This window comes from Salvelinus fontinalis, chromosome 35 (genome assembly GCF_029448725.1).
Source record: "Salvelinus fontinalis isolate EN_2023a chromosome 35, ASM2944872v1, whole genome shotgun sequence".
NCBI lineage: Eukaryota > Metazoa > Chordata > Actinopteri > Salmoniformes > Salmonidae > Salvelinus > Salvelinus fontinalis.
In genome coordinates, this window is record NC_074699.1 from 1,142,159 (window position 1) to 1,166,353 (window position 24,195).

The 24,195-nt window shown below is 45.6% G+C and overlaps 1 protein-coding gene across 1 annotated transcript; it reads left to right on the forward strand.

The window, feature by feature from the left end:
- The first annotated feature begins 11,947 nt into the window (after positions 1–11,947).
- On the forward strand, positions 11,948–14,541 carry LOC129834174 (junctophilin-3-like). Its single transcript, XM_055898915.1, has one exon. The coding sequence runs from the start codon at positions 13,142–13,144 to the stop codon at positions 13,604–13,606; it is 465 nt and encodes a 154-aa protein (XP_055754890.1). The 5' UTR covers positions 11,948–13,141; the 3' UTR covers positions 13,607–14,541.
- The last annotated feature ends 9,654 nt before the right edge of the window (positions 14,542–24,195 follow it).

Below are 24,195 nucleotides of genomic sequence, written 5' to 3' on the forward strand. Positions count from 1 at the left end.
TCCAGGACTAGAGGGGTATGGTGAACCCAGGGGTACATGAGGTCCAGGACTAGAGGGGTATGAACCCAGGGGTACATGAGGTCCAGGACTAGAGGGGTATGGTGAACCCAGGGGTACATGAGGTCCAGGACTAGAGGGGTATGAACCCAGGGGTACATGAGGTCCAGGACTAGAGGGGTATGAACCCAGGGGTACATGAGGTCCAGGACTAGAGGGGTATGGGGAACCCAGGGGTACATGAGGTCCAGGACTAGAGGGGTATGGTGAACCCAGGGGTACATGAGGTCCAGGACTAGAGGGGTATGAACCCAGGGGTACATGAGGTCCAGCACTAGAGGGGTATGAACTCAGGGGTACATGAGGTCCAGGACTAGAGGGGTATGGTGAACCCAGGGGTACATGAGGTCCAGGACTAGAGGGGTATGAACCCAGGGGTACATGAGGTCCAGGACTAGAGGGGTATGGTGAACCCAGGGGTACATGAGGTCCAGGACTAGAGGGGTATGGTGACCCCAGGGGTACATGAGGTCCAGGACTAGAGGGGTATGGTGAACCCAGGGGTACATGAGGTCCAGGACTAGAGGGGTATGGTGAACCCAGGGGTACATGAGGTCCAGGACTAGAGGGGTATGAACCCAGGGGTACATGAGGTCCAGGACTAGAGGGGTATGGGGAACCCAGGGGTACATGAGGTCCAGGACTAGAGGGGTATGAACCCAGGGGTACATGAGGTCCAGGACTAGAGGGGTATGAACCCAGAGGTACATGAGGTCCAGGACTAGAGGGATATGACCCCAGAGGTACATGAGGTCCAGGACTAGAGGGAAACTGTTCATATTATTGATATTCCATCATTTCAGTTATTTTCTATTCATCTCTTCAACTACTGTGCTTAAACGCCTACTGATTTACACTGAGTATACATCCCAAACCTTAGGAACATCTGCCTAACATTGAGTTGCACCCCCTTTTTGTCCTCAGAACAGCCTCAATTCATCGGGTCATGGACTCTACAAGGTGTTGAAAGCGTTCCACAGGGATGCTGGCCAATGTTGACTCCAATGCTTCCCACAGTTGTGTCAAGTTGGCTGGATGTCCTTTGGGTGGTGGACCCTTCTTGATACACACAGGAAACTGTTCAACATGAAAAAGTGTTGCAGTTCTTGACACACTCAAACCGGTGCGCCTGGCACATATTGCCATACCTCGTTCAAAGGCACTTAAATTGATTGAAGTGGATTTAACAAGTGACGTCAACAAGGGATCATAGCTTTTACCGGGTCAGTCTATGTCATCGAAAGAGCATGTGTTCCTAATGTTTTGTCCACTCAGTGTAAACGTAGGCGAAGTTATAACCACTGATTTACCATTTAACAAATAATTAAATCGATGAATTGCATTTATAGATACAGTATTATGAATATCTATTAATTCAATCTTAATGAAGGGTTTTCAGAAAATGTCTACAGGAAATCTATTGATCTAAATGAGTCTTAGATTGTCCCCGAGGTAAAGGAACAGCAACCAACAGCGAGAGGAGATCGTGACAAACACACCCACCAGCTCACTACTCTGTTCCAAGGTGATTCATTAAAGTCTTCCATTCAATCAATACATTTTATGAGGCCAGACTGAATACCTGAATTATCAGGCTATGAACCACTGTACATAACCACATTATTCAAAATGCCACCTTGATTATCATAGGGAAAACATTGGGGTGATTAAAAAATATATGTAATTGAACACCTTGAAACTGTTATGAATTCAAATAATAAAAAATTGATGTGAAAACAGAAAACACATTTTTTTTAAACGGAAAACGTTTGATTTTCATCAGGTATTTAATAATTATCAAAATTATTAGATCATCTTAATTTATGAAGATGCCCTTGCTTTTATTTTAATGCACTTTATTAAGAGAGAAAATGTTGACAATGTGTGGTTCTTATCCAAGAAAATGGTTCAGACTCTCCCAGTAGCTTTCTATTGGCAGACAGCGAAGGACGTGGGAGGTTCTGATTATCTGCAGTGTTATCAGTGGGAATTGTGTTCTTGACTGTGGCTACATCTCAAATGGCCCCCTACTCCCTATAGAGCCCTATGGTCCCTGGTGAAAAGTAGTGTACCATATAGGGAATAGGGTGCCATTTGAGTCGTAGGCTGTGATTTCATCTCTGTTAAATGGCTACATACTGAACACAGTGTAATTACAGTTTAGCTACACATTATTACATAGTGCATACAACCGTTACCTGTGTGCAGCATCAACAATTTCAAGGATTTGCAAATCAACTAAAACAATAATCCTAGACTGGTAGGCGTAGCTACAATCAAGGAGTTTGTTTAACACAAAATCAAAAGGCCAACATGCTGTAAACAGGAAGAACAATCTGTACCTACACTATAATCACCCTGTTGTACCGGCCTAATGGAACTACATATGTTATTACCAGTATTGTGGTCATATCATATGGTTTTCCTTGTCTCTTGTCTTGTGCCACTGTTATTTATTATATATATAGTTTTAGTTGAACCTTTATTTAACTAGGCAAGTCAGTTAAGAACACATTCTTATTTACAATGGCGGCCTACACCCGGGCCAAACCCTAACCCGGACTACCCCGGGCCAAACCCGGACTACCCCGGGCCCGGGCCAAACCCTAACCCGGACTACCCCGGGCCAAACCCGGACTACCCCGGGCCAGTTCTGCGCCGCTCTATGGGACTCCCAATCACGGCCGGTTGTGATACAGCCTGGAATCGAGCCAGGGTCTGTAGTGACGCCTCTAGCACTGAGATGCAGTGCCTTAGACCGCTGTGCCACCCTGGAGCCCCACTGTTAAAGCCACTCCTTAAATAAATGGCTGTAAATATCAGAGTGGGGCCTTTAGGGTATGTCCAAAATGGTACTCTATTCCTACTCAAAAGCAGTGCGCTATATAGGTTTAGCAGTCTTGCTTCCGTACCTCTCCTCGCCCCAACCTGGCTCAAACCAGGGACCCTCTGAACACATCAACAACTGCCTCCCATGAAGCATCATTACCTTCCAACCTGCACTGTGAATGTTTACACGGTGTGTTCAATAAAGACATGAAAAATTATAATTGTTTGTGTGTTATTAGTTTAAGTTATTAGTTTAAGTCTATTGTTGTGACTTAGACGAAGATCAGATACAATTTTATGACCAATTTATGCAGAAAGCCAGGTAAATCTAAAGGGTTCACAAACTTTTTCTTCCCGCTGTACATGATATAGAGTACTATATACATTAGGATGTCTTATGGACAGGCTGACTGGGATGTGAAAGAAACAGAAGCTTCAACAGGAAATCCATTTTGTTTTATGTTCTGCACATATGTTTTTTTAAGCTTCAGAATAAGAATGTGAAAGTCCTTGCGTGGCCAAAGCCCACACTTTTGTGGAAAGACTTGAAGATTGCTGTTCACCGCCACTCCCCATCTAACTTAACAGAGCTTGAGAAAAAATCTGCAAGGAAGAATGGGAGAAAATCCTTAAATCCAGATGTGCAAAGCTGATACAGACATACCCAAGACGACTCAAAGCTGATACAGACATACCCAAGATGACTCAAAGCTGATACAGACATACCCAAGATGACTCAAAGCTGATACAGATATACCCAAGACGACTCAAAGCTGATACAGACATACCCAAGACGACTCAAAGCTGATACAGACATACCCAAGATGACTCAAAGCCGATACAGATATACCCAAGATGACTCAAAGCTGATACAGACATACCCAAGATGACTCAAAGCCGATACAGACATACCCAAGATGACTCAAAGCTGATACAGACATACCCAAGATGACTCAAAGCCGATACAGACATACCCAAGATGACTCAAAGCCGATACAGACATACCCAAGATGACTCAAAGCCGATACAGACATACCCAAGATGACTCAAAGCCGATACAGACATACCCAAGACGACTCAAAGCCGATACAGACATACCCAAGACGACTCAAAGCTGATACAGACATACCCAAGATGACTCAACGCCGATACAGACATACCCAAGATGACTCAAAGCCAATACAGACATACCCAAGATGACTCAAAGCTGATACAGACATACCCAAGATGACTCAAAGCTGATACAGACATACCCAAGATGACTCAAAGCCGATACAGACATACCCAAGATGACTCAAAGCCGATACAGACATACCCAAGATGACTCAAAGCCGATACAGACATACCCAAGATGACTCAAAGCCGATACAGACATACCCAAGATGACTCAAAGCCGATACAGACATACCCAAGACGACTCAAAGCTGATACAGACATACCCAAGATGACTCAAAGCCGATACAGACATACCCAAGATAACTCAAAGCTGATACAGACATACCCAAGATGACTCAAAGCCGATACAGACATACCCAAAATGACTCAAAGCTGATACAGACATACCCAAGATGACTCAAAGCCGATACAGACATACCCAAGACGACTCAAAGCCGATACAGACATACCCAAGACGACTCAAAGCTGATACAGACATACCCAAGACGACTCAAAGCTGATACAGACATACCCAAGACGACTCAAAGCTGATACAGACATACCCAAGATGACTCAAAGCTGATACAGACATACCCAAGATGACTCAAAGCCGATACAGACATACCCAAGACGACTCAAAGCCGATACAGACATACCCAAGACGAATCAAAGCCGATACAGACATACCCAAGACGACTCAAAGCTGATACAGACATACCCAAGACGACTCAAAGCTGATACAGACATACCCAAGACGACTCAAAGCTGATACAGACATACCCAAGATGACTCAAAGCCGATACAGACATACCCAAGATGACTCAAAGCTGATACAGACATACCCAAGATGACTCAAAGATGTAATCGCCGCCAAAGGTGCTTCTACATCCTAGAGTATTGACTCTGTGAATACTTACGTACATTTCATATTTCTGTATTTTCAATACATTAGCAAAAATGTCCTAAAAACATGTTTTCACTATGTCATTATGAGGTATTGTGTGTAGATGGGTGAGGAAAATGTTTTATCCATTTTAAATGCAGGCTGTGACACAACAAGATGTGGAATAAGTCAAGGGGTGTGAACACTTTCTGAAGACAGTGGATCTTATGATGCACAGTAAAGATCTATTGACTCTCTGACATGCAATTGGTCAGAGAAGAGCAGGAGAACTCTAACTAAAGGTCATGTCAGTCGGAAGTCATCTCATCAGTTTGTCAGCTTTGTTTTATTAGAATGATATAAAAGTACACTTTACGAATCAGAGAATCACAGACACAGAGCCACAAGTATACAGCAAAATACATAGTTGACTTTCCAGTTGTTTCTCTTAAAGAGGTGAAAGGGAGAGGACGGAGAGAGAGAGAGGAGTGAGGGTTGGAGAGAGAGGAGTGTGGAGAGAGAGGAGTGAGGGGGAGAGAGAGGAGTGTGGCGAGAGAGGAGTGAGGGAAAGAGAGAGGAGTGAGGGGAGAGGACAGAGAGAGAGAGAGGAGTGAGGGTTGGAGAGAGAGGAGTGTGGAGAGAGAGGAGTGAGGGGGAGAGAGGGGTGAGGGGGAGAGGACAGAAAGAGAGAGAGGAGTGTGGAGAGAGAGGAGTGAGGGGGAGAGAGAGGAGTGTGGAGAGAGAGGAGTGAGGGGAGAGAGAGGAGTGAGGGTTGGAGAGAGAGGAGTGTGGAGAGAGAGGAGTGAGGGGAAGAGAGAGGAGTGAGAGTTGGAGAGAAAGGAGTGTGGAGAGAGAGGAGTGTGGAGAGAGAGGAGGGAGGGGGAGAGAGAGGAGTGAGGGGGGAGAGAGAGGAGTGTGGTGAGAGAGAGGAGTGAGGGGGGAGAAGTGTAGAGAGAGAGGTGAGGGGGAGAGAGAGGAGTGTGGAGAGAGAGGAGTGAGGGGGAGAGAGAGGAGTGAGGGGGGAGAGAGAAGTGTAGAGAGAGAGGAGTGAGGGGGGATAGAGAGGAGTGTGGAGAGAGGAGTGACGGGGAGAGAGAGGAGTGTGGAGAGAGAGAGGACTGAGGGGGAGAGAGAGGAGTGTGGAGAGAGAGGAGTGTGGGGGAGAGAGAGGAGTGACGGGGAGAGAGAGAGGAGTGACGGGGAGAGAGAGAGGAGTGACGGGGAGAGAGAGAGGAGTGAGCAGGAGAGAGAGGAGTGGGGGGGAGAGAGAGGAGTGAGGGGGAGAGAGGAGTGGGGGGGAGAGAGAGGAGTGATGGGGAGAGGAGTGAGGGGGAGAGAGAGGAGTGGTGGGGAGAGAGGAGTGAGGGGGGAGAGAGAGGAGAGAGAGAGAGACAGAGAGAGGTAGAGAGGCGAGAGAGAGGAAAGACAGACATTTGAAATATCTAAATTATTTTGTAAGTGTAATGTTTACTGTTCATTTCTGAATGTTCATTCCCCTTTTGTTTATTGTCTATTTCACTTGCCTTGGCAATGTAAACATCCAATGACTGTACAAAAGACACAGACTGACCAGGTGAATCCAGGTGAAAGCTATGATCCCTTATTGATGTCACTTGTTAAATCCACTTCAATCAGTGTAGATGAAGGGGAGGAGACGGGTTAAAGAAGGATTTTTAATCCTTGAGACAATTGAGACATGGATTGTGTATGTGTGCCATTCAGAGGGTGAACAAGCAAGACAAAAGATGTACATGCCTTTAAACAGGGTATGGTAGTAGGTGTCAGGCGCACCGGTTTGAGTGTGTCAAGAACTGCATTGCTGCTGGGTTTTTCACGATCAACAGTTTCCTGTGTGTATCAAGAATGGTCCACCACCCAAAGGACATCCAGCCAACTTGACACAACTGTGAGAAGCATTGGAGTCAACATGGGCCAGCATCCCTGTGGAACGCTTTCGACACCTTGTAGAGTCCATGGCCCGATAAGTTGAGGCTGTTCCGAGGACTAAAAGGGGGTGCAACTCAATATCAGGACGGTGTTCCTAATGTTCTGTACACTCAGTGTATGTTTCCCATGCCAATAAAGCCCTTCAAATGGAATCGAGAGAGACAGAGAGAGGGAGAGGTGTGAAACAGGGAAGGGACTCAGGGGGTATGCTAATTTGGTATAGAGCAGACCTAACTCACTCCGTTAAATTAATCAAAACAGGAACATTTTACATTTGGCTAGAAATTCAAAAGGAAATTATCTTAACAGAGAAAAATGTCCTCCTGTGTGCTACCTATATCCCTCCACTAGAACCCCCATACTTTAATGAAGACAGCTTATCCATCCTAGAAGGGGAGATCAATAATTTCCAGGCCCAGGCCCAGGGACATAGTCTGTGGTGACCTAAATGCCAGAACCGGACAAGAACCTGACACCCTCAGCACACAGGGGGACAAACACCTGTCTGGAGGTGACAGCATTCCCTCCCCCATATGCCCCCCTAGACACAACTACAACAACATTACCAATAAAAAAAGGGTCACAGCTCCTGCAGCTCTGTCGCACGCTGGGTATGTACATAGTCAATGGTAGGCTTCGAGGGGACTCCTATGGTAGGTACACCTATAGCTCATCTCTTGGCAGTAGCACTGTAGACTACTTTACCACTGACCTCAACCCAGAGTCTCTCCGAGTCAGTCCACTGACACCCCTATCAGACCACAGCAAAATCACAGAGCAATAATACTTAATCATGAGGCATCAAAGCCAAAGGAACTGAGTAACATTAAGAAATGCTATAGATGGAAGGAATGCAGTTTGGAAACAAACCAAAAAAACTATTAGGCAACAACAAATTCAATCCATATTAGACAACTTCCTGGACAAATCGTTACACTTTAATTTGTATTTATTTATTTTATTTCACCTTTATTTAACCAGGTAGGCTAGTTGAGAACAAGTTCTCATTTACAACTGCGACCTGGCCAAGATAAAGCAAAGCAGTGCGACACAAACAACACAGAGTTACACATGGAATAAACAAACATACAGTCAATAATACAATAGAAAAAGTCTATATACAGCATGTGCAAATGAGGTAAGATAAGGGATGTATGGCAATAAATAGGCCATGGTGGCGAAGTAATTACAATTTAGCAATTAAACACTGGAGTGATTGATGTGCAGTAGATGAATGTGCAAGTAGAGATACTGGGGTGCAAAGGAGCAAAATAAATAAATAAATAATGGTATGGGAAGGAGGTAGTTGTATGGGCTGTTTACAGATGGGCTGTGTACAGGTGCAGTGATCTGTGAGCTGCTCTGACAGCTGGAGCTTACCGTTAGTGAGGGAGATATGATTCTCCAGCTTCAGTGATTTTTGTAGTTTGTTCCAGTCATTGGCAGCAGAGAACTGGAAGGAAAGGCGGCCAAATGAGGAATTGGCTTTGGGGGTGACCAGTGAAAGATACCTGCTGGAGTGCGTGCTACGGGTGGGTGCTGCTATGGTGACCAGTGAGCTGAGATAAGGCAGGGCTTTACCTAGTAAAGACTTGTAGATGACCTGGAGCCAGTGGGTTTGGCGACGAATATGAAGCGAGGGCCAGCCAACGCGAGCATACAGCATAATAGCGAAGGTGGTAACTTGGCAGTAGAAAATCTTAACAGTATATTTGACCTCTCAGCTTCTCTATTGTCACGTTCCTGACCTGTTGTCTGCTATTTTTGTATGTGTTTAGTTGGTCAGGGCGTGAGTTGGGGTGGGCATTCTATGTTTTGTGTTTCTATGTTTAGGTCGTTGGTAATTAGCCTTATATGGTTCTCAATCAGAGACAGGTGTTTGACGTTTCTCTGATTGGGAACCATATAAAGGTAGGGTGTTCACACTGTTTGTTTGTGGGTGGTTGTCTTCCGTGTCTGTATGTATGTTCGTACCACACGGGACTGTAGCATTTTGGTTTGTAGTCTATACCTGTTCGTACGTTCTTCGTGTTGTTTGTAAGTTCTCTAGTTCAGGTCTGTCTTCGTTCGTTTTGTTATTTTGTAATTATTCCAAGTGTTGTTTCGTGTTCGTCTTCGTCGTTTAATAAATTCATTATGTTTTCTAAACCCGCTGCATGTTGGTCTGATCTCTACTCCTCCTCTTCGGACGAAGAGGAGGAGAACAGCCGTTACACCTATCAAATCTAAAAATCTCAAATAGAAAACCGAAGAAAATGAACAACAATGACAAATGGTTTGATGAAGAATGCAAAAACCTAACAAAGATATTGAGAAACCTGTCCAACCAAAAACATAGAGACCCGGAAAACCTGAGTCTACGCCTTCACTATGGTGAATCACTAAAACAAATACAGAAATACACTATGGAAAAATAAGGAACAGCATGTCAGAAATCAGCTCAATGTAATTGAAGAATCCATAGACTCTAACCACTTCTGGGGAAAATTGGAAAACACTAAACAAACAACAACATGAAAAATTATCTATCCAAAATGGAGATGTATGGGTAAACCACTTCTCCAATCTTTTTGGCTCTATAACAAAGAACAAACAGCAAAAACATATACATGATAAAATACAAAGTTTAGAATCAACTATTAAAGACTACCAGAACCCACTGGATTCTCCAATTACCTTGAATGAGTTACAGGACAAAATAATAACCCTCCAACCCAAAAAAGCCTGTGGGGTTGATGGTATCTTCAGTGAAATTATCAAATATACAGACCACAAATTCCAATTGGCTATTATTAAACTCCTTAACATCCTCCTTAGCTCTGGCATCTTCCCCAATATTTGGAACCAAGGACTGATCACCCCAATCCACAAAAGTGGAGACAAATTTGACCCCAATAACTACCGTGGGATTTGAGTCAACAGCAAAACTGGGGAAAATCCTCTGCATTATCATTAACAGCAGACTCGTACATTTCCTTAGTGAAAACAACGTACTGAGCAAATGTCAAATTGTCTTTTTACCAAATTATCGTATGACAGACCACGTATTCACCCTGCACACCCTAATTGACAAACAAACAAAACAAAACATGCTTTCTTCTCATGCTTTGTTGATTTCAAAAAGCCTTCGACTCAATTTGGCATGAGGGTCTGCTATACAAATTGATGGAAAGTGGTGTTGGGGGAAAACGTCTGACATTATAAAATCCATTTACACAAACAACAAGTGTGCGGTTAAAATAGGCAAAAATAAATAAATAAATCCCACGGGGCCGTGGGGTGAGACAGGGATGCAGATTAAGCCCCACTCTCTTCAACATATACTGTATATCAACGAATTGGCGAGGGCACTAGAAAAGTCTGCAGCACCCGGCCTCACCCTACTAGAATCTGAAGTCAAATGTCTACTGTTTGCTGATGATCTGGGGCTTCCGTCACAAACCAAGGAGGGCCTACAGCAGCACCTAGATCTTCTGCACAGATTCTGTCAGACCTGGGCCCTGACAGTAAATCTCAGTAAGTCCAAAGTAATGGTGGTCCAAAAAAGGTCCAGTTGCCAGGACCACAAATACAAATTCTATCTAGACACCATTGCCCTAGAACACACAAAAAAACTATACATACCTTGGCCTAAACATCAGCGCCACAGGTAACGATCTGAGAGACAAGGCAAGAAGGGCCTTCTATGGCATCAAGAGGAACATAAAATTCAACATACCAATTAGGATCTGGATAAAAATACTTGAATCAGTTATAAGTCTGGTGTCCCTTCCCTAACCAAGAATTCACAAAATGGGACAAACACCAAATTGAGACTCTGCATGTAGAATTCTGCAAAAATATCCTCTGTGTACAATGTAGAACACCAAATAATACATGCAGAGCAGAATTAGGACGATACCAGCTAATTATCAAAATCCAGAAAAGAGATGTTAAATTCTACAACCACCTAAAAGGAAGCGATTCCCAAACCTTTGTAACAAAGCCATGACCTACAAAGAGATGAACCTGGAGAAGAGTCCCCTAAGCAAGCTGGTCCTGGGGCTCTGTTCACTAACACAAACAGACCCCACAGAGCCCCAGGACAGCAACACAATTAGACCCAACCAAATCATGAGAACTAAAAGATAATTACTTGACACATTGGAAGGAATTATCAAAAAAACTGAGCAAACTGGAATGCTATTTGGCCCAAAACAAAGAGTACACAGTGGCAGAATACCTGACCACTGTGACTGACCCAAACTTAAGGAAAGCTTTGACTATGTACAGACTCAGTGAGCATAGACTTGCTATTGAGAATGGCCGCCGTAGGCAGACCTGGCTCTCAAGAGAAGACAGGCTATGTGCTCACTGCCCACAAAATGAGGTGGAAACTGAGCTGCACTTCCTAACCTCCTGCCCAATGTATGGACATATTAGAGACACATACTTCCCTCCGATTACACAGATCCACAAAGAATTTGAAAACAAACCCGGTTTTGATAAACTCCCATATCTACTGGGTGAAATACCACAGTGTGACATCACAGCAGCAAGATTTGTGACCTGTTGCCACAAGAAAAGGTCAACCAGTGATGAACAAACACCATTGTAAATACAACCCATATTTATTTTATTTATTTTCCCTTTTGTACTTCAAACATTTGTACATTGTTACAACACTGTATATATACATAATATGACATTTGTAATGTCTTTATTCTTTTGGAAGTTTTGTGAGTGTAATGTTTACTGTTCATTTTTATTGTTTATTTCACTTTTGTTTATTATCTATTTTACTTGCTTTGGCAGTGTTAACATATGTTTCCCATGCCAATAAAGCTCCTTGAATTGAATTGAATTGAGAGAGAGGTAGAGAGGAGAGAGAGAGAGGTAGAGAGGAGAGAGAGAGAGGTAGAGAGGAGAGAGAGAGAGGAGAGAGAGAGAGAGAGGTAGATCTTTAGACTGCCAGGTAATTAGGGAAAGCAGGATATATCCCCAAAGAACCAGCGCAGTGAACCGAACACATACTGCTCTTCCCCGGTCCCTGTATCCCTATCTCTTTAAGAGAGGAGGAGGGAGGGAGAGAGCATGTGGGGGAGGGGTATTGGATGGGGTGGAACAGTCCTTCAGTAATGAGCGGATTTTAGAGCGAGAGAGAGAGAGAGCAAGGGAGAGAAGAGACCGAAAGACCACCACTATATGACTTGTGGGAAACAGGATATATTAATGACCCAGACATAAGGGGGTTGAGCTCTAAAATACAGAAGATAAAGCGGAAAGGAAGACAATCATTATATATATATTTTGTTGTTGCATCAACCCTCCTCCCATGTTGTTCAGGAGAGACTGCAGCTCCATCGCTACAGCGCAGCAGGAGCACAGTGAGGAGGAGAGGAGGAGGAAGGAGAGAACAAGACAGAAGAAGAGAGGAGCAAAGGGGAAATACACAGTCAGTTAGGTCGTCTGAGGTGTGTGTGTGTTCAGTGTGTGTGTGTGTTCAGTGTGTGTGTGTGTGTTTATGGATGTGTGTGTTCGGATGTTTCCAGCCCATTCTATAGCTATAGCACATCTCTGTTTATTTTTGGGGCGTACTGTTGCGGTACGATCCCTCTCCTGTCTCTATCCTCTCTCCCTCTCCTGTCTCTATCCTCTCTCCCTCTCCTGTCTCTATCCTCTCTCCATTTCTGTGTGCCAGTACGGCACAGCTAGACGGGTGGTGGTGTAATGTCTGATTGAGCTCATCAGGCTGTGCTCGCTGTGTCGCTGCTGCCGTCAGGGCCTCTGGGACTATTAGAAAAGCCTGGGCCTAGCCTGTCTGGAGCGCCCCAGCCAACGGAGAGGTGAGTGGGTTTGTGCCATCCCAGCTGGCGAGGCTGTGTAGAGGAGGGTGGAGGAGGAGGAGGAGGAGAGGAGGAGGAGCGCATACAGCCTGCATGCCCATGGGAAGCAGAATGCTCGGACGGCAGTAGCATCTAGCATCCTTAACGTCGCGCCAGGCCCAGACCCAGATCCAGACCCTGCCACCTCCATTGACAGACAGACGAAACCTCTCTCTCCGTTCCAGGTGATGCTCTCTGGACCAAGCCTTGCTTTGTACAAGACGGGGAACCTGTTTTTGATTCCATTATCATAAAAACCCAACAACAAGAAGGTAAAGGGAAATACTAGGAGATCTAAACCTCCATGAGACTACCTCCATCCTCACCTCCCGGCCCTGATCTTTCTGTGGAAACCTGATTTTTTCTTCTTGACGTTCTGAGGATTTTGCCTAAACCTGTTTCATGCATGTCCACTGGAGGAAGGTTTGACTTTGATGACGGGGGGTCGTACTGTGGAGGGTGGGAGCAGGGCAAGGCCCATGGCCGGGGGGTCTGCACAGGGCCACAGGGTCAGGGGGAGTACGCCGGGGCCTGGAGCCACGGCTTCGAGGTCCTGGGCGTCTACACCTGGCCCAGCGGGAATAGCTACCAGGGCACGTGGGCGCAGGGGAAGCGCCACGGTGTGGGCGTGGAGAGTAAGGGCCGCTGGGACTACAGGGGGGAGTGGACGCAGGGCTTCAAGGGACGCTACGGCCAACTGGAGAGCACGGTTAGCGGGGCCCGTTACGAAGGGACCTGGAGCAACGGCCTGCAGGATGGATACGGGACTGAGACGTACTCCGATGGAGGTAAGGAAGGGACACACCAAGCCATCAAGCTGAGGTTGCTCTTACTATGCAGCACACTTGTATTCATTCTATTTTGGTTTTAACACACTATAAAATAGGTGCTATAAGGGTCACTCTACCCTCTCCTTCTCCTGTACCTCTCATCCTCCTTTCAACCCTTATCCCATTTCATTCTGTTCTCTCCATCTCTTTTCATACAGTATCTCTACCTGCCTCCCCTTGTATCTGAAATGGTTACCCATATCTGAGAACTATTTCAGCTGGGATTGATAACAATATACAGGTCACCTCCCCAGTCAGCAGTAATAGGCCTGAAACATACACCGAATCAGAGAGGAGCCCCTGCAGACTGGCATTAGATCCTAGAGAACATTCAGGACTATGTCTGGATCTGGGCTAGCTGAATCAGAGAGGAGCCCCTGCAGACTGGCATTAGATCCTAGAGAACATTCAGGACTATGTCTGGATCTGGGCTAGCTGAATCAGAGAGGAGCCTCTGCAGACTGGTACTAGATCCTAGAGAACATTCAGGACTATGTCTGGATCTGGGCTAGCTGAATCAGAGAGGAGCCCCTGCAGACTGGTACTAGATCCTAGAGAACATTCAGGACTAGGTCTGGATCTGGGCTATCTGAATCAGAGAGGAGCCTCTGCAGACTGGCACTAGATTCTAGAGAACATTTAAGACTAGGTCTGGATCTGGGCTAGGCCCTATGTGTGTGTACAAGCTTTACAAAGACAGAGTATGTAGGCTATATTGCTATTTCCAGTTCTGTAATAAAGTGGTGTGAAAGCAGAACACTTAATGTGGGCTAGCTGTATAGTACATGTTACCACGCAAAGACAAACAATGATGCTGCCAGTAATGTCAGCTAACAGAAATGCATCAGTGTGTATACATGTATACAGCATCTGACTGCCTGCCACCATCTTATTTGAAGCCTGTTGAATCTTTATATCATCTCAGCATCCATCTCTATCCCCCAACCCTCTATTCCCCCTCCTCTATTCCCCCCTCCTCTATTCCCCCTCCTCTATTCCCCCTCCTCTATTCCCCAACCCTCTATTCCCCCTCCTCTACTCCTCCTCCTCTATTCCCCCTCCTCTATTCCCGCCTCCTCTATTCCCCCTCCTCTATTCCTCCTCTTCTATTCCCCCTCTTCTATTCCTCCTCATCTATTCCCCCTCCTCTATTCCCCCTCCTCTATTCCCCCTCCTCTATTCCCCCTCCTCTATTCCTCCTCCTCTATTCCCCCTCCTCTATTCCTCCTCCTCTATTCCTCCTCCTCTATTCCCCCTCCTCTATTCCCCCTCCTCTATTCCCCCTCCTCTATTCCCCCTCCTCTATTCTCCCTCCTCTTTCCCTCTCCTCTATTCCCCCTCCTCTATTCCCCCTCTTCTATTCCCCCTCCTCTATTCCCCCATCCTCTATTCCTCCTCCTTTATTCCCCCTCCTCTATTCCACCTCCTCTTTTCCCCATCCTCTATTCCTCCTCCTCTATTCCCCCTCCTTTATTCCACCTCCTCTATTCCCCCTCCTCTATTCCTCCCCCTCTATTCATCCTCCTCTATTCCCCCCTCCTCTATTCCCCCTCCTCTATTCCCCCCTCCCCTATTCCTCCTCCTATATTGCCCCCTCCTCTATTCCCCCTCCTCTATTCCCCCCTCCTCTATTCCCCCTCCTCTAATCCCCCCTCCTCTATTCCTCCTCCTCTATTCCTCCTCCTCTATTCCTCCTCCTCTATTCCCCCTCCTCTATGCCTCCTCCTCTATTCCTCCTCTTCTATTCCTCCTCATCTATTCCTCCTCCTCTATTCCCCCTCATATATTCCCCCTCCTCTATTCCCACTCCTCTATTACTCCTCTATTCCCCCTCTTTTCTTCCTCCTCGATTCTTCCTCCTCTATTCCCGTCTCCTCTATTCCCCCTCCTCTATTCCTCCTCTGTTCCCCCTCTTCTATCCCCCTTCCTCTATTCCTCCCTCCTATATTCCTCCCTCCTCTATTCCCCCTTCTCTATTCCTCCCTCCTCTATTCCTCCCTCCTCTATTCCCCCCTACTCTATTCCTCCCTCCTCTATTCCCCCTCCTCTATTCCCCCCCCTCTATTCCTCTTCTGTTCCCCCTCCTCTATCCCCCTCCTCTATTCCTCCCTCCTATATTCCTCCCTCCTCTATTCCCCCTTCTCTATTCCTCCCTCCTCTATTCCTCCCTCCTATATTCCTCCCTCCTCTATTCCCCCTCCTCTATTCCTCCCTCCTCTATCCCCCCCTCTATTCCTCCCTCCTCTATTCCCCCTTCTCTATTCCTCCCTCCTCTATTCCTCCCTCCTCTATTCCTCCCTTCTCTATTCCCCCTCCTCTATTCCTCTTCTGTCCCCCCTCCTCTATCCCCCATCCTCTTTTCCCCCTCTATTCTTCCTCCTCGATTCTTCCTCCTCTATTCCCCCTCCTCTATTCCTCCTCTGTTCCCCCTCCTCTATCCCCCCTCTTCTATTCCTCCCTCCTCTATTCCCCCTCCTCTATTCCCCCTCCTCTATTCCCCCTCCTCCAACCCCCCCTCCTCTATTCTCCCTCCTCTATTCCCCCTCCTCTATTCCTCCTCCTCTATTCCCCCTCCTCTATTCCCCCTCCTCTATTCCTCCTCTGTTCCCCCTCCTCTATTCCTCCCTCCTCTATCCCCCCACCTCTATTCCCCCCTCCTCTATTCCCCCTCCTCCAACCCCCCCTCCTCTATTCCCCCTCCTCTATTCCCCCTCCTCTATTCCCCCTCCTCTATTCCCCCTCCTCTATTCCTCCTCTATTCCTCCCTCCTCTATCCCCCCACCTCTATTCCCTCCTCCTCTATTCCCCCTCCTCCAACCCCCCCTCCTCTATTCCCCCTCCTCTATTCCCCCTCCTCTATTCCCCCTCCTCTATGCCTCCTCCTGTATTCCCCCTCTATTCTTCCCTACTATATACACATTCTCTCTCTCTCTCCCCATCCCTCTCTCTCTCTCTGCATTATACCACAGACGCCTCTGTACTGTAAATCGCCATGGTAACACCGAGACAGCAGGTCAGCGTGTCACTGGAGACTATCTGTGTTCTGCGCCCTGATTGGTGCTTTGGCATTGTCACTGGGGTTTTCTGACTTGGGCGCAAAGGGACAGTTTGAAATTGACTGAGGTGGGCCGGTCCAAAATAGGGGAGGTTTGGCTAACTTTTTGTTTTACTTTGGGGAGAGATTGGGGATTTGTATTTACTTATATTATTAGGCACAGGGGAGGGTAGTGCATTTTCCCCTGGTTTACATTCCCCATTTTGCAGGTTTTACTCCATAATTTCTTCAATATAGCCACATTTCCTCATCTGCCTGCACGCTCCTCCCCTAACAAGGTGTTTTGGTATTTCCCTTATGCTCTATGCTTTTCTGCACGCTTAGTCAACTCTATCCTGCCCTCTATACATAGTGACAATAGTGGTAGGTGGATCTTTTGTCCAGATCTGCAATAGGCTAACGAGCAATCATACCACACATAAAAACATTCAAATCTGCACCAATTTTCTATAGAAATCCACAAGAACATAGAGGAATAACTGATTGGCAACCGAGAGGCCAGATGCAGAGGAGAGGCCAGGTGCAGAGGAGAGGCCAGGTACAGAGGAGAGGCCAGGTACAGAGGAGAGGCCAGGTACAGAGGAGAGGCCAGGTACAGAGGAGAGGCCAGGTACAGAGGAGAGGCCAGGTGCGGAGTAGAGGCCAGGTACAGAGGAGAGGCCAGGTACAGAGGAGATGCTAGGTACAGAGGAGAGGCCAGGTACAGAGGAGAGGCCAGGTACAGAGGAGGGGCCAGGTACAGAGGAGAGGCCAGGTGCATCATTACACATGAAAGAAGAGTGAAGACACACAGCTCAAACAAATGTAATTTACAATATATTAGGATTCCCTTACATGTAGAGCGGGTTCACCCTATTGGCACGATGCATTAGGGGGGTTTTCCTTTCACGCCAATGACCCGGTTTCACTCCCTTGTCCTGCCGTTCGGTACGTTGGTGTCAGAAGTGGGAACACCCAAAGGCTCAAGTATCTTGGTGAGGTCGCTAGGTGTTGTACAGAAGGTGTTTAGTATTATTACAAAGGGTACAACCTTTACTAGATTTTTCATGATGATTTTTTTCTCTTTTCGCTGGCACGCCTCTCTTTTCAAAATAACGTATCAGCTAATTAAGTTTGTATTGCCTTGGTGACAATGATCCTCCCTAGACTAACCTATAACAACACAATGATCCTCCCTAGACTAGACTACAACAACACAATGATCCTCCCTAGACTAGTCTACAACAACACAATGATCCTCCCTAGACTAGTCTACAACACAATGATCCTCCCTAGACTAGACTACAACAACACAATGATCCTCCCTAGACTAGTCTACAACACAATGATCCTCCCTAGACTAGTCTACAACAACACAATGATCCTCCCTAGACTAGTCTACAACAACACAATGATCCTCCCTAGACTAGTCTACAACAACACAATGATCCTCCCTAGACTAGTCTACAACAACACAATGATCCTCCCTAGACTAGACTACAACAACACAATGATCCTCCCTAGACTAGTCTACAACAACACAATGATCCTCCTTAGACTAGTCTACAACACAATGATCCTCCCTAGACTAGACTACAACAACACAATGATCCTCCCTAGACTAGTCTACAACACAATGATCCTCCCTAGACTAGTCTACAACACAATGATCCTCCCTAGACTAGTCTACAACAACACAATGATCCTCCCTAGACTAGCCTACAACACAATGATCCTCCCTAGACTAGCCTACAACAACACAATAATCCTCCCTAGACTAGTCTACAACACAATGATCCTCCCTAGACTAGCCTACAACACAATGATCCTCCCTAGACTAGCCTACAACAAACAATGATCCTCCCTAGACTAGTCTACAACAATACAATGATCCTCCCTAGACTAGTCTACAACACAATGATCCTCCCTAGACTAGCCTACAACACAATGATCCTCCCTAGACTAGCCTACAACAACACAATGATCCTCCCTAGACTAGTCTACAACACAATGATCCTCCCTAGACTAGCCTACAACACAATGATCCTCCCTAGACTAGCCTACAACAATACAATGATCCTCCCTAGACTAGCCTACAACAACACAATGATCCTCCCTAGACTAGCCTACAACACAATGATCCTCCCTAGACTAGCCTACAACACAATGATCCTCCCTAGACTAGTCTACAACACAATGATCCTCCCTAGACTAGTCTACATAACCACAATGATCCTCCCTAGACTAGCCTACATAACCACAATGATCCTCCCTAGACTAGTCTACAACACAATGATCCTCCCTAGACTAGTCTACAACACAATGATCCTCCCTAGACTATTCTACAACACAATGATCCTCCCTAGACTAGTCTACAACAACACAATGATCCTCCCTAGACTAGCCTACAACACAATGATCCTCCCTAGACTAGCCTACAACACAATGATCCTCCCTAGACTAGCCTACAACACAATGATCCTCCCTAGACTAGTCTACAACAACACAATGATCCTCCCTAGACTAGTCTACAACACAATGATCCTCCCTAGACTAGCCTACAACACAATGATCCTCCATAGACTAGTCTACACCACAATGATCCTCCCTAGACTAGCCTACAACACAATGATCCTCCCTAGACTAGCCTACAACAACACAATGATCCTCCCTAGACTAGCCTACAACACAATGATCCTCCCTAGACTAGCCTACAACACAATGATCCTCCCTAGACTAGTCTACAACAACACAATGATGCTCCCTAGACTAGTCTACAACACAATGATCCTCCCTAGACTAGCCTACAACACAATGATCCTCCCTAGACTAGTCTACAACACAATGATGCTCCCTAGACTAGTCTACAACACAATGATCCTCCCTAGACTAGTCTACAACACAATGATACTCCCTAGACTAGTCTACAGCACAATGATCCTCCCTAGACTAGCCTACAACAACACAATGATCCTCCCTAGACTAGCCTACAACAATACAATGATCCTCCCTAGACTAGCCTACAACAATACAATGATCCTCCCTAGACTAGCCTACAACAATACAATGATCCTCCCTAGACTAGCCTACAACAATACAATGATGCTCCCTAGACTAGCCTACAACACAATGATCCACCCTAGACTAGTCTACAACACAATGATCCTCCCTAGACTAGCCTACAACACAATGATCCTCCCTAGACTAGCCTACAACACAATGATCCTCCCTAGACTAGTCTACAACACAATGATCCTCCCTAGACTAGTCTACAACACAATGATCCTCCCTAGACTATTCTACAACACAATGATCCTCCCTAGACTAGCCTATAACAACACAATGATCCTCCCTAGACTAGCCTACAACACAATGATCCTCCCTAGACTAGCCTACAACACAATGATCCTCCCTAGACTAGTCTACAACACAATGATCCTCCCTAGACTAGTCTACAACACAATGATCCTCCCTAGACTAGTCTACAACACAATGATCCTCCCTAGACTAGCCTACAACACAATGATCCTCCCTAGACTACTCTACAACAATACAATGATCCTCCCTAGACTACTCTACAACAATACAATGATCCTCCCTAGACTAGTCTACAACAACACAATGATCCTCCCTAGACTAGCCTACAACACAATGATCCTCCCTAGACTAGTCTACAACACAATGATCCTCCCTAGACTAGCCTACAACACAATGATCCTCCCTAGACTAGCCTACAACACAATGATCCTCCCTAGACTAGCCTACAACACAATGATCCTCCCTAGACTAGTCTACAACACAATGATCCTCCCTAGACTAGCCTACAACACAATGATCCTCCCTAGACTAGCCTACATAACCACAATGATCCTCCCTAGACTAGCCTACAACACAATGATCCTCCCTAGACTAGCCTACAACACAATGATCCTCCCTAGACTAGCCTACAACACAATGATCATCCCTAGACTAGCCTACAACACAATGATCCTCCCTAGACTAGCCTACAACAACACAATGATCCTCCCTAGACTAGCCTACAACAACACAATGATCCTCCCTAGACTAGCCTACAACAATACAATGATCCTCCCTAGACTAGTCTACAACACAATGATCCTCCCTAGACTAGCCTACAACAATACAATGATCCTCCCTAGACTAGTCTACAACAATACAATGATCCTCCCTAGACTAGTCTACAACACAATGATCCTCCCTAGACTAGTCTACAACAACACAATGATCCTCCCTAGACTAGTCTACAACACAATGATCCTCCCTAGACTAGTCTACAACACAATGATCCTCCCTAGACTAGCCTACAACAACACAATGATCCTCCCTAGACTAGTCTACAACACAATGATCCTCCCTAGACTAGCCTACAACAATACAATGATCCTCCCTAGACTAGTCTACAACACAATGATCCTCCCTAGACTAGTCTACAACACAATGATCCTCCCTAGACTAGCCTACAACAACACAATGATCCTCCCTAGACTAGCCTACAACAACACAATGATCCTCCCTAGACTAGTCTACAACACAATGATCCTCCCTAGACTAGTCTACAACACAATGATCCTCCCTAGACTAGTCTACAACACAATGATCCTCCCTAGACTATTCTACAACAACACAATGATCCTCCCTAGACTAACCTACATAACCACAATGATCCTCCCTAGACTAGCCTACAACACAATGATCCTCCCTAGACTAGCCTACAACAACACAATGATCCTCCCTAGACTAGCCTACAACAATACAATGATCCTCCCTAGACTAGTCTACAACACAATGATCCTCCCTAGACTAGCCTACAACAATACAATGATCCTCTCTAGACTAGTCTACAACACAATGATCCTCCCTAGACTAGTCTACAACAATACAATGATCCTCCCTAGACTAGTCTACAACACAATGATCCTCCCTAGACTAGCCTACAACAACACAATGATCCTCCCTAGACTAGTCTACAACACAATGATCCTACATAGACTAGCCTACAACACAATGATCCTCCCTAGACTAGCCTACAACAATACAATGATCCTCCCTAGACTAGCCTACAACAACACAATGATCCTCCCTAGACTAGCCTACAACACAATGATCCTCCCTAGACTAGCCTACAACAACACAATGATCCTCCCTAGACTAGTCTACAACAACACAATGATCCTCCCTAGACTAGTCTACAACAATACAATGATCCTCCCTAGACTAGCCTACAACACAATGATCCTCCCTAGACTAGCCTACAACAATACAATGATCCTCCCTAGACTAGTCTACAACAATACAATGATCCTCCCTAGACTAGTCTACAACACAATGATCCTCCCTAGACTAGTCTACAACAACACAATGATCCTCCCTAGACTAGTCTACAACACAATGATCCTCCCTAGACTAGTCTACAACACAATGATCCTCCCTAGACTAGCCTACAACAACACAATGATCCTCCCTAGACTAGTCTACAACACAATGATCCTCCCTAGACTAGCCTACAACAATACAATGATCCTCCCTAGACTAGTCTACAACACAATGATCCTCCCTAGACTAGTCTACAACACAATGATCCTCCCTAGACTAGCCTACAACAACACAATGATCCTCCCTAGACTAGCCTACAACAACACAATGATCCTCCCTAGACTAGTCTACAACACAATGATCCTCCCTAGACTAGTCTACAACACAATGATCCTCCCTAGACTAGTCTACAACACAATGATCCTCCCTAGACTATTCTACAACAACACAATGATCCTCCCTAGACTAACCTACATAACCACAATGATCCTCCCTAGACTAGCCTACAACACAATGATCCTCCCTAGACTAGCCTACAACAACACAATGATCCTCCCTAGACTAGCCTACAACAATACAATGATCCTCCCTAGACTAGTCTACAACACAATGATCCTCCCTAGACTAGCCTACAACAATACAATGATCCTCTCTAGACTAGTCTACAACACAATGATCCTCCCTAGACTAGTCTACAACAATACAATGATCCTCCCTAGACTAGTCTACAACACAATGATCCTCCCTAGACTAGCCTACAACAACACAATGATCCTCCCTAGACTAGTCTACAACACAATGATCCTACATAGACTAGCCTACAACACAATGATCCTCCCTAGACTAGCCTACAACAATACAATGATCCTCCCTAGACTAGCCTACAACAACACAATGATCCTCCCTAGACTAGCCTACAACACAATGATCCTCCCTAGACTAGCCTACAACAACACAATGATCCTCCCTAGACTAGTCTACAACAACACAATGATCCTCCCTAGACTAGTCTACAACAATACAATGATCCTCCCTAGACTAGCCTACAACACAATGATCCTCCCTAGACTAGTCTACAACACAATGATCCTCCCTAGACTAGTCTACAACACAATGATCCTCCCTAGACTAGTCTACAACACAATGATCCTCCCTAGACTAGCCTACAACACAATGATCCTCCCTAGACTAGTCTACAACACAATGATCCTCCCTAGACTAGTCTACAACAATACAATGATCCTCCCTAGACTAGTCTACAACACAATGATCCTCCCTAGACTAGCCTACAACAATACAATGATCCTCTCTAGACTAGTCTACAACACAATGATCCTCCCTAGACTAGTCTACAACAATACAATGATCCTCCCTAGACTAGTCTACAACACAATGATCCTCCCTAGACTAGCCTACAACAACACAATGATCCTCCCTAGACTAGTCTACAACACAATGATCCTCCCTAGACTAGCCTACAACACAATGATCCTCCCTAGACTAGCCTACAACAATACAATGATCCTCCCTAGACTAGCCTACAACAACACAATGATCCTCCCTAGACTAGCCTACAACACAATGATCCTCCCTAGACTAGCCTACAACAACACAATGATCCTCCCTAGACTAGTCTACAACAACACAATGATCCTCCCTAGACTAGTCTACAACAATACAATGATCCTCCCTAGACTAGCCTACAACACAATGATCCTCCCTAGACTAGTCTACAACACAATGATCCTCCCTAGACTAGTCTACAACACAATGATCCTCCCTAGACTAGTCTACAACACAATGATCCTCCCTAGACTAGCCTACAACACAATGATCCTCCCTAGACTAGTCTACAACACAATGATCCTCCCTAGACTAGTCTACAACAATACAATGATCCTCCCTAGACTAGTCTACAACACAATGATCCTCCCTAGACTAGTCTACAACACAATGATCCTCCCTAGACTAGTCTACAACACAATGATCCTCCCTAGACTAGTCTATAACACAATGATCCTCCCTAGACTAGTCTAAAACACAATGATCCTCCCTAGACTAGTCTACAACACAATGATCCTCCCTAGACTAGTCTACAACAACACAATGATCCTCCCTAGACTAGTCTACAACACAATGATCCTCCCTAGACTAGTCTACACCACAATGATCCTCCCTAGACTAGCCTACAACAATACAATGATCCTCCCTAGACTAGCCTACAACACAATGATCCTCCCTAGACTAGCCTACAACAATACA